The sequence below is a fragment of the Manacus vitellinus genome, unplaced genomic scaffold, assembly GCF_001715985.3.
Source record: "Manacus vitellinus isolate BGI_N305 unplaced genomic scaffold, ASM171598v3 scaffold_29_pilon, whole genome shotgun sequence".
In the NCBI taxonomy this organism is placed as follows: domain Eukaryota; kingdom Metazoa; phylum Chordata; class Aves; order Passeriformes; family Pipridae; genus Manacus; species Manacus vitellinus.
In genome coordinates, this window is record NW_021940207.1 from 808,442 (window position 1) to 822,539 (window position 14,098).

General features: G+C 40.6%; 1 protein-coding gene across 1 annotated transcript in view; it reads left to right on the forward strand.

Moving 5' to 3' along the window:
* Positions 1-3,438: 3,438 nt before the first annotated feature.
* The window catches only part of USP13 (ubiquitin specific peptidase 13), a 45,708-nt gene continuing 35,048 nt past the window's right edge, over positions 3,439-14,098 (forward strand). The window contains exons 1-3 of the mRNA XM_018074955.2: positions 3,439-3,462; positions 9,153-9,278; positions 13,299-13,359. Of these exons, the coding sequence (XP_017930444.1) occupies positions 3,454-3,462; positions 9,153-9,278; positions 13,299-13,359 (196 nt within the window). The 5' untranslated portion in view covers positions 3,439-3,453. The remainder of the gene's footprint in view (positions 3,463-9,152; positions 9,279-13,298; positions 13,360-14,098) is intronic.

A 14,098-nucleotide genomic window follows, 5' to 3' on the forward strand; every position in this document is an offset into this window, starting at 1 on the left:
CGGCGGGAGCGCTCCCCGCACATCCCCGGCTCCTTCGCAGTAGCGCGGCTCCTTCCTGCGTTTGTTTGTTTATCTTCCTCTTCAAGGCAGTCTCAAGTGGTTGCTTGGACACGGGGATTTTGTGGTTTTTGGGGAAACTTCCCTGTCTGATCTGCCTGTCCGGGTTTGCCCATCCCCGCGGAGCCCTGCTTTTGCTTTCACACCGAGGCAGATAAAACGGGGGCAGTAGCTGGCCTTCTCCTTGGTTTATTTTGGCGAGCAGATGCCAACAGTTTTGCTTTCCTACTGCCTCGGTGCTCGTTCTGTTCAAAATCTTCAGAGAAAGCTTCCAACATAAAGGCTCATCCTGAAAATCGATGTGAAAGTTCCCCTGAAACACTTTCTCCCCCACGGTTTCAGTTACGTCACTGAACTTCAATGAACTTGTAGTATTTCCCCACTAGCTTGGTTAGTTTGCTGTTAGATGAATGCTTCGTGTGCGGCAAACTTTCTGTGGTAGTGTTTTTATGATGTCTTGCAAATCATCCACCAGCTCTGCAAATTGCATGTGTTCAGTGGCAGGTTTGGGGCCTGACTCGTTTTTAACTTCACTGGTAATACTGGAAGTCTTTGTAAATAGGCAATGCTTTGTGAGGAACAGGTGCTTAGAAATTACACTTTTTTAAACAGAGCTGAAGTTTTTTAAAAGTTGCTTCTCCACATGAAGCTGTTTTCCCAAAGGTGATTGAGCACTACATATTGATGTAAATGTCAATGGCAGCAATCAAAAGGAAACTCAGGGTTTACATTACAAAATATTAAATGGAACACACGTTTTGGATGGATTTTTGGAATCCTGTATCTGCTTCTTTTCAATAATTCCCTCTCTCTTTGATAAATCCTTCTAATACAGAAAATCAAACTTGGTTTTAAAGGTGACTCAGCTGTCTGGTGTTCATCATGTCTTGTTGAACAGAGGTTATTTTTACCCACACTCTTCAGATCTCAAGTGTCACCCAGCAGCCCTGACTGTACTGGAGGCGGCTGATTAGAACTGCCAAATCAGACCCTACCGCAGAGGCGATAATTGCATTATATACTTAAGAAGGTTTTGGCGGGGGGAAATCAATATACCACAATCTTTCCTTCAAATTTTTGCTTGGGCGAGCACATGGTTGATGTTTTTAGTAACACTTTCAGACTTCTTCGAAGTTATGGTTTATAAAAAATTTCTGTTAACAAGTAGGAAGGGATATTAAATACTGTCACAGATTAAAAACCAATCAATCACCACCCCTCCAACAAGCCTCAAATAAACACAGCAAAAGCACTTTATATATTTGAACAAAGCATAAAACATTTGAGCAAAACTTAACAGAAACTGTGGATAAAAGCAGGAGTTGAAATCAGCATGTGTGATTTCTTTGTTTTGTTTTGGTTTGGTTTTTTCCCAATACTCAGTAATATTTCATCCTTTTGACTTTGTTGGAAAGAGATTTCAAATTTTGGAAAATGCTACCCTCCAATGTAAAAACTTTTTGTTTAAATTGTGTTATGGGCATTCACTGGGCAAAAGGCTTGGCTGAACCTATGCAGTACCAGTAAAAACAAAAATAAAAGTAGTGCCAGTTTTTATTGTTTCCCACGGCTTTTCAGCCCATACCACTGCTCACCTTAGCTGAGCAAAAGGCTTGTCGCAGATTTTATTTTTAATTCCCTATAATCTAAGAGATACCTGGATATTGTTTCTAAGGGGCAAGTGTAATGTGTGCTTTCAAGGGGAAAACGCTGTCATTTACAAATGGAAAATAGCAAAGCTGTGTTTTTACAGTTTTCCATTCAGAAGGAAAGTGAAGGGATACAGACAGGCTGGTGCTTGGCTAAAGGGAGATGTTTATGGTTTGTGTTAGGTTGGTTTTGTGACTTATTTTCTTAGGTTATCACCTGAGTGAGCCTCTTCCTGTTGAGGTTACTGCCTCTTTTTGAAAGAAGATACACTGTTTGTTTGTTAGCTTTGTTATAATGTTGAAGCAGATGATCAGTGTTAAAAAACATGCTCTTGATTTTGTTGGCCATGCTAAAATCCCAGATTGCATTTTTGATGGAGGAGGTGTTTTCTCCTGTAGCGATATTTCTCAGTATTTCCTCACATCTTCTCATTTTGCCATTTAAAATATACTCCTTGTTACAGTTTAACTTTACCATGTCTCTGTTTGGAGTTAGCTCAATGCAAAATGTTTTGTTCTGTCACTTTTTTTCCAATACAAGATCTAATTTCAGTAGTTGTGGGGTTTTTTTTCCCTTATCCCCCTTTCTCCTTCTCCAAAGAAGAGAATTTTCGGAGTGTTTGTATGTGTTACAGTGACATATCTGGTAATGTAGCAATTCTATACTCAAGTTTCTTTAGCCATACTAATTGTGTATTATTACTTTTCATGTAAGGATGTGCTGTGATCTTTAAAATACACTGAAAACCATCAGACCTGTGAGTATTAGGGTACAAAGTATGGTGATGATGATGATGATGAAAGATTCAGCAGCAATTTTGAAAGGACCAAGCAAAGTGGAAAGATCAAAATCAGAGCTGTTCCTGTCAGGGGGTGCCAAGGAAAATGAGGTGCTGGGTATGAGTAGCTCCATCTTCTACTTCCAACTGGGCAAAGCAAGACCTGGCAGCTTCTCTGTTCTCAGAACTGGTCGATGTTCCCTTTCCATGAGTTTAAAATCTTAATTCCTTGGGTGAAGATCTGAGAACAGTGGCACCTTTGTACTACAATGAGAGTCATTAGTTGGGAGAGTTCAGAAGTGTGAGCTAGGAGAGGTACAAGTGGATATTCAGTGTACTTTTTCCACATGGATTAACTGTAGTATGGTGCTCTTCTCAGAAAGGTGGTATTGTTAGAAATACCACTAAACAGATGAGGAATTCATGTCCTTAGATTTGGCCTCCTTTCAACAGATCATACTAGGGTTGGTTCCCAGGAAAGTTGGCAGAAACAGGAGGCAAATTTCTGTGCACTCAAGAGCCCTAGTGACACTTTTTAGTTTGCTTGTCTCATAAGATGAAAAAATATGCCTTTTTATGACTTAAATTTTAATTATATTTCTGTAGGTTTTTTGGTGTCTTCTAGGAAAACTGTGTTTCTGTGATGGGGGCTCTTACTCCAGTTAGCTGTTCTTTTATACAGGAATTGAGGAGGGAAGGCAAACTGCTGGTGAAACACAAGCCTGGCCTAGTGTTGGTTGTTGCTTCCTCCAGTGAGTGGCCCAGCAGCTCTGGGAGCCAACTGCTTCCCTCCAATTCAGCTGATGAAGTCCTGTACCTCTAATTTTTCAGATCTGAGGTGCAGTCCTCCCTCCTGGTGACTTTTTCCCTATCTCTGCCACTGTGATGTAGTTTCTTCTCTCCTATTGTGTCCGCTTGTGACTTCTCTTCCTCTTTTGATGGATGAGCCTGACTTTGTGTTCAGTAGAATGCAGGAGGTAAATTACTATTATTTCTGTAGAAGTATAGTACTCATCTGTGGAAATCCCACCTTTTAATGGGATCCTGGTTTCAAAGACCTCTGGTCATGTTAGATCAGACCCATCTGAGGGAGAGGCAACAGCTGGAAAAGGGATACAAATGGGAGTATAAGAAAGGCTTACGTGTATAGCTGTGGAAGTTGTACATGGATGTGCTCTGAAACCTTCCCCATGAAGGGCATTGGTTACAACCCCATCACAGCTCATGAGTCTGACACGGGGACACCAAGCAGTCTGGTTCTCTGGTTCTGTAGAGAGCAGGACTGTGTTTGTTTGAGCAGCTGAAAGCTTGGCTTTGCTCCGCTGGAAAACCTTGCTGCTGACAACAGCTTCCTTTGTGAATCTTGCTGACTTCATTTTTGTGGCTCAGGAACTCTGTAATGGTTATGTTGGGACAATTCCCAAAGGCTAAACTGTGCTGATGCTCTGCTTTTTGTTATACAGTGCAGTTGAGACTGAAATCCTTGAGAGTCTGGAGTGTGTAATGGACATCGGTGACCACAACGTGTAAAACTTTCTAGAAATAAGCAGCACCTATCTGGCTGTTCCTTTGGCCAATATTCCTTGAAGAAAATCAGAAGGTCACTGTGGCCAGTGTCTGTGAGGGGTAGGCTGGTATCTTGTTTCCCTTGATGGAATGGGAGTAGGAGTGAGGAGACAGGAGGACTGAACACACCAAGACAAATGGAATACTCCAGACAAAGAATTTTGGCCTAACTGCAGAAGGACCTCCAAGGTACTGAGGCAATGAATTCCTTGGTGGTGGGTGTAAGATCAGTAAGGGTTGTGCCTGCAGTGGCTGACATGAGAAATAACTGTGCTGCTTTGGAGGACAAACAATGTGTATTTGCATTGTGCTTTTCCTTGGGATTGATTTAAATTTGGATCTTACTAGCTTTTCCCTCTGTAAATGTGACTGACCATGCTGTTATCTGGAGTGATGATGGACTGGATTATTTTGGGTAGCAGAGAGACTTTGATTGTAAGGTACCTGGAGTGTCAGATGATAAATGCAGAGATGCAGATGAATGGACAATGCTGGAGCTCTGCTATGGAACCGTAAGTTTTCCTCTCAGTGCTTCTTCCCAGATTTTCTGTTCTGGAAGCACAGCACTGTCTTTGTGACCAACAGAACTATGCAGCCAGAGCTCTGCAAAAACCAAAACCATCAAGCTCCCTAAATCTAAGCTGCAATGGAAGAGGTACAGGTGGTGCTCCTTGAGCTGCAGTACTGGGCTTGAGCTCAGCAGGCAGCTGTGGTGGGTCTGAGACACCTCTGTCAGTGGCCCTCACAATCTGCTCCTGGATAATCTGTGATCATCCAAACAGTGATGATTGATGGGTGGAACTTCTGTATTCCTGGTTGCAGTTTAGAAGTGCTCCTGACCTAGCATTACTTTTTACCATTGTATTTGCTCATTTATTGTGAGGTGACTGTGACTTGTCCAGGATACTGTTCCAGAATTACATATGTCCTGCTCTGGAGTTCTCCTGTGACTTACACATGTGAATGAGTAGTCAATCCACCTCTTGGAATGGTGGCTTGGTTTCACTTTAGTGACTGACTGGCCCATGCAGCCTTTTTCTTCCCAGGAACGTTTTAAGTGCTGTATTGGATTGGCCTTGATCGTGTGCCCGTCTAGACTCTACAACAGAGATACCAGATATCTTTGTTAAGCAGCTGTGAAATAATCTGCTCATAGGAGAATATTCAGTGCTGTTCAGTGCTTTTGTAAGGGAAGGGCAGGGAAATGATCTCTCTTGCACTTGAAGCTAACAGTCCATTATTAGAAGCTCTGTAATATATTTCCTACTCCTAGATCATTTGTCCTTTCTTTCTCTGCCCCACCCAGCTCTTCTTTTCCCATATCTCTCATCTTCCACCAGTTCCAGTAGTCCATGGCTCCTCTTCACTGCTTGTATATATTTTCGCATCAGTGTTTCTGTACATCTGTGTTGTTCCATTCCTGGTTTTGATTCTGTTGCTTCTCCCTCTCCACCTCTTTACCAGATGCCCAGTTTTTCTTATTATTCCTTTTCTTCTTTCCTTTTGTCACCATTACTCTGATACATATCTTAGCAAGTTTTGCCATTGTTCTAGAGGATCTAAAGCAAACACTGTGTAGCAGACACTGTGCCCAAGTCTGTAACTGTTTGCTGTGTTAGTAGATCACCACAGCCTTTGTGTTTTTATAAATTCATTGTTGTCTGAGCCACCTCAGGAGTTGAAATTGCTAAATGCTAGATTTCCCTGAGGGGTCTAAATGATTTGGGGGCATTGGTAATGGAATAAGAGGTCATTAGTTCAAATCCTGATCACTTTAGTAGCATTTGAAAGCTGTTAATGTCTGGTGCCATGAGCAGTGTGAAGTGACGGGGTGATCTCTGTGTCCTCATGGACTGGCATTTGTGTTTCCAGACCTCTCACCCATCAGCTTCCTTGCTCTGTTTTTGAGCCTTGGGAGGGAGAAACTGGTGCATTTTTGCTCTCTTTCCCTGTGGATTCTCTATCTCTGTCCCTCCTCAAAACATACATTGTTATCTAAATAAGTAAGAGCAGCTTTTTTTTTTTTTTTTTAATACTTTTCTCTCTGGTGTGGACTGTGTGTCTCCCTCTCTCTCAATAAAATACTGTGGCCATCTTAGCAGCAAAGAACAGGAAGAAATAAAGTGAAGAGCAATCACTTTTTCTTCTGCTTAGAAGGGGAGAAGACTGGCCTGCTCATGAGTGCCCTTCTGGGTGGTGATGAAGGCCTGAGCACGTACAAGCTTCAACCCCAACAATGTCTTTAGATTGGAGTAATAAAGAAAGGCAATGTTTGTACTTTATCCTAAACTTCACACTACGTGTCCACTTCATGCTCAAGCAAGAGTGAGGGGGGAAGAATATCCAGCTGAAGTTCCTGGGTTTGTCTGTCAGGACAATTTATATTTTTCTGGTTTAAAATAGTGTCTTCAGTACTTTAGATATACCGCCTTCCTCCAGCATAAAATTTCATGCATATTTTAAATGAATGTCAAATACAAAGATTTATGTGCCACAGCCTGTGTAAGATATCATTTCTTCCAGAACTGGTTGTGTATTCAGTAGGGTTAAATTAACCAGCACAAAGTTTGTCATAGATCTGAGTCGAGTTTTTTTGGAGCAGCAAACGGTGACCTAATCCTTTGTACAGCCATCTACAAAGGTGCCTTTTTCACACGGGCCCCTGTTTTACTGTGACCTTTTAGGCTTTTGGACAGTCTGTCCACTTCTTTCCACATTGTGTGAGAGAACACTGCCTGTGTTCTCCAGTAGAAATCACTGTTTTGTTAGTAACCACAACCAACTTACTCAGACTCTACATTTAGCTCATATATTCAAAGTGTCAGATTGTCACAGGCTGCTTCTCAGAAGTGGTTCAGTGGTCTCTTGGATTCCCTCCAGAAAAAGAGGGACTGGTCTCCAAGAAAACAAAACTTTAAACAAAGTTCCTGAGACCCTAGAGCGACAACACTATATATTTTTATTTAGATTGGGTACCTATAGGATCCTCTTGTAGAGGACGCATCCGTGGCTTTCTCAGAGGAGGTAATGCAAAAGGATTTGGAATACAGGATAGAAGAGCAGACAGCAAAAGTATAATGGACCTTAAGGTAGATAAATCTGTGAAAGAGTAGCAGAAATTAAAATAAAGGTAGTACATTTTAAATACGATTGTATTTGGGGAATATTTTGAATACCAGATTTGGAGTTTGCTTTTAACAACTTCATTACTTTTGAGCACAATTGTAGCTATCAGCCCTGTTCTCAAGGCTGTGAATATTTGACTGTGAATATTTCACATTAAAAATAACTGTGGGGTTTTTTTTATGTAGAATGTCAGGGGTTATGTGGATCAGAAATGAGATGGCTGAATAGTTTCATCTGCAAATGTAATCATTGTGATATGTAGATGCTGGAAGAACAACTTTGTGGTATATGTTAAGAGTGAATGGCAGATGGGCTAAACCCTTGCTTCAGGTTGTGTATTTTAATTCTGGAATGTTCAAGGCAATTCTTGACCTTTAGAAGTAAGTAAAGCAACAGCTCTGTAGTTCATTACATGTTCACCTCTCAGTTAAATCTGAAAAGCTGAAGTTTGTATGTGTTGGTTCCCATTAAGAAAAGTGGAAGAGATGAGTCTTTTCTAAGGTCTTGGGGTGAAACGTCATTCTCTGGTCTTTCTTCATGTTTTGCTCCTCAGCTTCATGGCTTTGCTGGATGCTTTGGAAATACCAGTATTTATTGGAGTCTGAGGCAGTTCTTCAGTTCTGGCTTTAGTTGTATTGACAGAAAGGAACATGTTTGAAAGAGTAGCATACAGGTATGGGTGGTGTAGGTAAGCTGGAGTTTGGATTCCTTCAAGTCCTACAGAAATACTCAGTTCCAGTCTTTGAAACAGGCTGGGGAGAATTAACTGGGTTTAGAGTGTCACATTCAAGCTTGGTTTAAATTTGTGTGGCATGATCAGATGGTATCCTGTCAAAGTAGTTTTTGCTGTAACAATTTTCAATACATATTTATATACTTGTGTGCATCTAACATGACTTGTTTCTGGAAATAATTATCCTTACTTATATATTTTTTTTAAAAAAATTTCCTTCTAAAGTGCCCATTGATGAGTTTAGTTTGTATTGTTCTTTGGGGAATTTAATATGAGATGTTCTGTACTATCCAACAGTACAAACATGCTCACAATAGAAGGAAGGTCACAGAGCTTCTGAAAGGCTCAATCTTTGTTATGCACCACCTATTCAAAACAATACATGTTAGAGGGCTTGAAAAAATTGATCCAACACCAATGAGCAGATGACTGAAAGTTCTCCTGGCAGCCTGATACAGGAGAGGTCTTGGAGTGGTGTTAAAACTGAGCAAGGCCCTGGTAGCAGCCAGCATCAACACTCAGCTTTTGGGAGAGCAAAAAGCTGTGGGACTTCTGCCAGATTATGTTACTGACATGTCAGCATTTGTGATCAGTACCAGGAGTATATATCTTTATATTTCCTTTGTAGTACCTTTGTGTTCATGCGCTCTAGTTGCATGAATAGAGAGAATCCCTGACAGATACTGAAGAATGTACACAAAACACTTGCCAATTTTTTGTTAGCCAGTTTTAAAAGCTGTGAGGTCACTTGAGATCTGTTTTCCTCAGACAGGCTGAATCCCTGGACCATTGCCTCTGCTGATCTTCTGATTTGGAATTATCTTCTTGCAATCAAATGGCAAAAATAGTTCTACTATTTCAAAAAAATGTCTGTGCTTCATTATTTCTGTGCTTTACAAATTTCTGTGCCTACAAATCTCTGTGGATTTGACACTCAAGTGGAATTTTTCAAGACTAACTTCTAGACCTCCAATTCGGACAATCATTAATCTGTAGTTGTAACCCATTTCAAAGAGTTTCTGTAGGCTGTGGAATGATGTGATATGATATGTGATATGATGTGGAAGTGTCTTAGAGAACTGATAATGTGAACACCATGATGTGCTACAAAAGCCGTATTTTAAGTGCTTGTGTGATAACAGAAAGGGTCTGCAATTCTTTGGGGGTTTTTAATGCATACTGAGTCCTTTCTGTCCCGTTCAGTTCCTGCTATGTTGTAACTGTTTGTGTAATTCCTTTTAGGATTCAGAAGGAGGTCTCTATGTGTGCATGAACACATTTCTGGGATTTGGAAGGGAACACATTGAGAGGCATTACCGGAAAACAGGACAATGTGTGTATTTGCATCTGAAACGTCATGTGATAGAGGTGAGACTTGTGGCTTCCAAACTAACTACCCAGCAGTTCTTGGTCTCTTGTGCTCATTTGGATGATGCATTTCAGACACAGACCAAATCCTGAATGGCAGAAATGAACATGTTCAGATTTGGGGCTGGATATCAAATTCAGGTGCTTGGATCCCAGCCAATCCTATAACTTCAGTTCTGACATGAATCAAAAGCCCTAAAGTGTCAGATCTTAAAGGCAGCTTGTTCCTGACTTCCACTGATCTTTTTCACTGCTTGTTTCTGCATATCACATGCATATTGTCTGCATATTATATTCATACTGTAGGTAGCTAAATACTTTTCTGAAACCTACCTTTGAAGTGTAGAATTACTGGGTTTGGTTCAGATCTGACTGGAAGCTTCTTTCTTAAAAGATCTACTTTTTGTGTGATGTTTCATCTCAGGGTGACAGGACTTCTTTTCATCTTAAAACTCCTGTACAGCTAAATCCTGACCTGGTCTGGGATCTTAAGTTTAGCTTAAATTAATGCTGGATTCTAGAGACACACGCTGCCCCTCCTTTAGTCTACCCCACACACAGGGATGGGTACATACAAACTTTGTATTCACTGTTCTTCCATACTATCACTGCATATCAACAGCAACTTATAACCTTTGCTTCATAACATGTCTGTGTGGTTTGTCTGACATCTTTAAAGGGCTGTTAATGACTTCTGACCTGACCTATATGGAAGGCACTGGGTTTGCTTATGGTCACTCTTCCATAAGCTCTGCCTGTATTGGCAAGTTAGAGGACTTAAAATAGCTGCTTGGAGTGGGTTAAATACTTGTTTCTCATTCTACAGCAATGTTTCCCCTGGGTGATGAAGGCCCTGAGTTACCTAAAGTGCCCTGACCATTTATCTTATTTCCAGTAGATGACTGTTCATATTTTATCAGAATTACAGGGATGTCTTCCAGGTTGAGATTGTTAATAATGTTTGTTATACTTAAGAATTGCTTTTCTTTCTAAGGGTGATACTAACATTTTACTTCACACTGTTAACTGAGTTTCTGGAGAGCCTAGTCTAGTTTTAGCAACAGTTGTTCTGACTGACTTTAACACTTCTGAAAGATGCTATATGGAGACAGGTGGGCAGAAATCCTGCCAGCTTTCCTACTATATAACTTCTTTCCAGTATGTTAGGGCAAACTGGGATTAAAAGGAGGCCTCAAAAATTCCTTTCCTGATAAAGATTAGGCTGAAGAACTCCAAAATGGAGAAAAATATCCCAGCATTTGTTTGGTGTTGCATACCCCTTCTGTTGAACTAGTTCAGTGGTTCCTGTTTTTCTCCTTGTGAATCATGATGTGGCAGAGGGCTGGCTCTGTGTTTGAAGGTGGCAATGCACTGGTACTCTGGGTCATGTGCTAGGAAACAGGGTTTGACTATACAGTGCAGGTGAAGATTGCATCATCTGATAGGGCTCATAGCCAGGATTCCTCATATATTAGCTGTGGATTTTTTTTTACCGTGGCTGTTTGCTTCTTAAATGCTGTCCTTTCCTTTGAGCAATGTGAAACATCAGGCCTTCACTGGAGCAGTTTTATGAAGTGTCTGGCACATGCTGCATTGTGGTTTGGGTTTTTTAAGCCAAGCTTTTGATGGTGTGGGATACAGTAAAGCCAAAGGCATTGGATATGGTATGTCAAGATTCTTTCAGTGAGGCTGCTATTCTTGCCTGTGGTTCCCTTGGCATCATCCTTGTAGAATGCACTGCATTGCTGCAGAAATCCCAGTTTGCTTCTGAAGATGTTTGGAATAAGTATCAGTTGGGAATCTTGTCACAGTTCAATTAGAAAATAAGGGTCACATCTTCAGCCTGTTGGCTTAAGTAGAGCTGGGGTATCTGCCAGCGGCAGATCAGCACCAGAGGCAGCTGCTGAATCATCAGAAATGTGCACAAGGTGCAAGTTGTGGAGCACCCTCTGGTAAAATCCTTAGCTAAATAAAGAAAATTCTTTTTTTTTTTTTCCCCGCAGAATTTCAGTTTTCAGAATTTCTCAGTCAGCCACTTTCCTGTAGTGTATGGCTTGAATACAGCTGACTGGGTACTATTCAGTTCCAGGCACAGCTTTAGCTTGGTGCTGTAGTGGTACCTCAGCCCTGTTGAAAACACTAGGAGAGAAGCATGAAGGTTCCTACAGTGATGGCTTCTTGGATGTTATTCAGGGATGGCAGTGTTATAAAAAATGTGACATTGGTGCAGTTCAAGGGAATGCAGAACAGGCTGTGCTGTCACCTTGTCCAAGAAGCATCACAAATGGAATTTAATGCCACTGCTGATGCCTCCTGTGCCCTCCCATTCGCTGGGTGTGTTACATCTGTTAGAAAACAAAGTGGTTTTGTGAATGGGGAGTGTTTTCAGTGATTTCTGACACGTGGAGAAACAAGGTAAAACTGTCAGGTTGTGGGTTTTTCGGGAGTATTGGGCATCTGCAATTCCAATGTGTTCAGCAGTTTGGAAAATCAAACTGAAATCATTTCCAGCCTGGATTAAATATAAACACTCCATGTGAATTCTTTCTCTTTGAAATCTCTAATCTTAATGACTTTCACAATACCCTATTTGGTGACATAAGAATTCAGTTGGAGCTTCCTAGTATTGCAAACAACAATCCTTGGGGTATGTTTAATTCATTCATAATATATTTGTAATTGTTGTTTCTTGCTGCTACTCTTTTAAAAGAGATTTGGATTCCTGGCTACTTCCTTTCCACTTGTTAAATTCCAGTAGTATTAAGGAAAGAAAGGTTCTGCTTGTTATTTTCACTTGATTGAAGAATTTTTTTTATTTTTATTTTAAATGCTGCAGTTGCAACGCTGACTCCTTTTCCCTAGGGCTTTTATATGTGGATAATGGATTCTGTTCTTAAATGCAGCCAAGGGGCATATGTTGGCATCTGCTCTTTCTAAGAATGGAAAATTTTCCTATGATGTATAAGACCTCACTGATGATTCAAGCAATTTGCTCAGGCCAAAGCTTTATTTACATGGTGAAGGGAACCACCCAAAATATGTGACCCTTTTGCCTGTGAAGGAGCAGAGGTGAACATGAACCTTCCCTAGGCTGACAGGTTCTTGGCTGGTTTCTCTCCACCTGTTGTATCCCAGTATTATTATTAAAAAAAAAAAAAAAGTTGCCTGACAACCCTGCCAGTTACACTAACATTACACACTACATAATGCATCATGTTGGCATCACATAGCCACAGAGGCTTATTTGATGTAATTTGATTTATTTAATGGTGCCATTTAATAAACAGCGTAAGAAGCAAGTGCATTGACTTTGACATTTCCTCAGCTACTACTGTTTTCCATAGTAGTTTGAAGTATACTGAACTGGAAAAGTAGTGGTTGAAACTGAATCTCACTTGGAAGTTGCTGTTCTCTGCTGTGGAGCTTGAATTAAAAAAAATACAATAAAATCCCAATAAACAATTGCTTGGGTGTTGTCAAGTTTCCTCCATACATAAAGAAAACATGGTGGTAATTTGGATTCATCTTGATGGAAGCAGACATGGATCCTGATGAAAAGAACATTTTTTTTCTGGGAAGAAGAAAATTAAGTGACCTACTGGAATTGGTTATGAAGGGTTGAGTCTGTTGTGTGCCTTTTCTTCTCCCTGTAATTCAGCTTCAATCATTGGGAAATACTGTTGGAGATCTAGTGGTGAGAGGTTTGAGAGGTACTGGATGTCACTGTGTTGGTGCCAGGACAGCAGTCTGACCATGAGACACCCTCTGCTTAATTACTCCAGAGACAAGAGTGAAGGATTCAGGTGGAGCTTCCTCAGTCCATGAGAGTGGTGGGCAATGATGAGCTGAGTCCCAGTGCCTGATGTGAATGAAGAGAATTTAAATTCTTGCTCATCAAGGACTGTGATTTGATAGAAGGACAGTGAGCAGACAGATGTGTGTCAGAAATGGTGATGGGGTGGGCTGATTTACTGTTGTCTTACTTGATGGATTTTTAATTGTTTCTTTCTCTCTTTCCAGAAGGTACCAGGAGCATCAGGTGGAGCTTTACCAAAAAGGAGGAATGCTAAGCTATTTTTAGGTATTGTGAGCAGCTGCTTCCACACAGTCCTTTTCTGACCCTGTCTCTCTGTGTACTTGGGTTCTGTCCACCATTGTGTCTGCCTTTGGGGCTCCTTGCGGGTTTTCTTTTTCTGTTGTTTGGTTTTTAACTTCTGGTACCTGTTTTTAAAGTTTATCCAGACAAATAAGTAATTCTTAGCAATTTTGGTGCATATTGAGAGATGTGTGTATATATACATGAAACACTTTAACCTGAAATAGGCCCTCAGCTATTCTCAAACAGCCTGGGCTCTAATAACATTTTTTGACTGATTTGGTCCATTCTCTCTCTGTGATTTCCACAAAGCACCCTTTTATTAAAATGTTTATCTATACTTAATGTTTAGATATATCAGGGCCTCAGTTCTCAGTTCTGCTCAGCAGCTGGTCATAGGAAGGTTTGATGCCATTTTAAAATTGTTACACAGGTAAATGTTCTTAAGTGATGTCATGGTCTCTCCTGTAATGAATAGAACTGTACAAGCATCTCTAATTCTGCTACATCCACATCTATATCCCCTTGCTTCATGGAAAGCAGTTTTCTTACCGTGTGCATATCATCCAAAATCCATTTATTCAGATTACCCAGAAAACCTGAGGGCCTCATAAATATGGATGAGAACATGATGCAAAGCCTATATTCTCTCTTCTCCTACCGTTTGTGGTATTTCTCCAATTCATGTATTATTTATTCTCTCTGTATTAATAGTGAAAAGTGA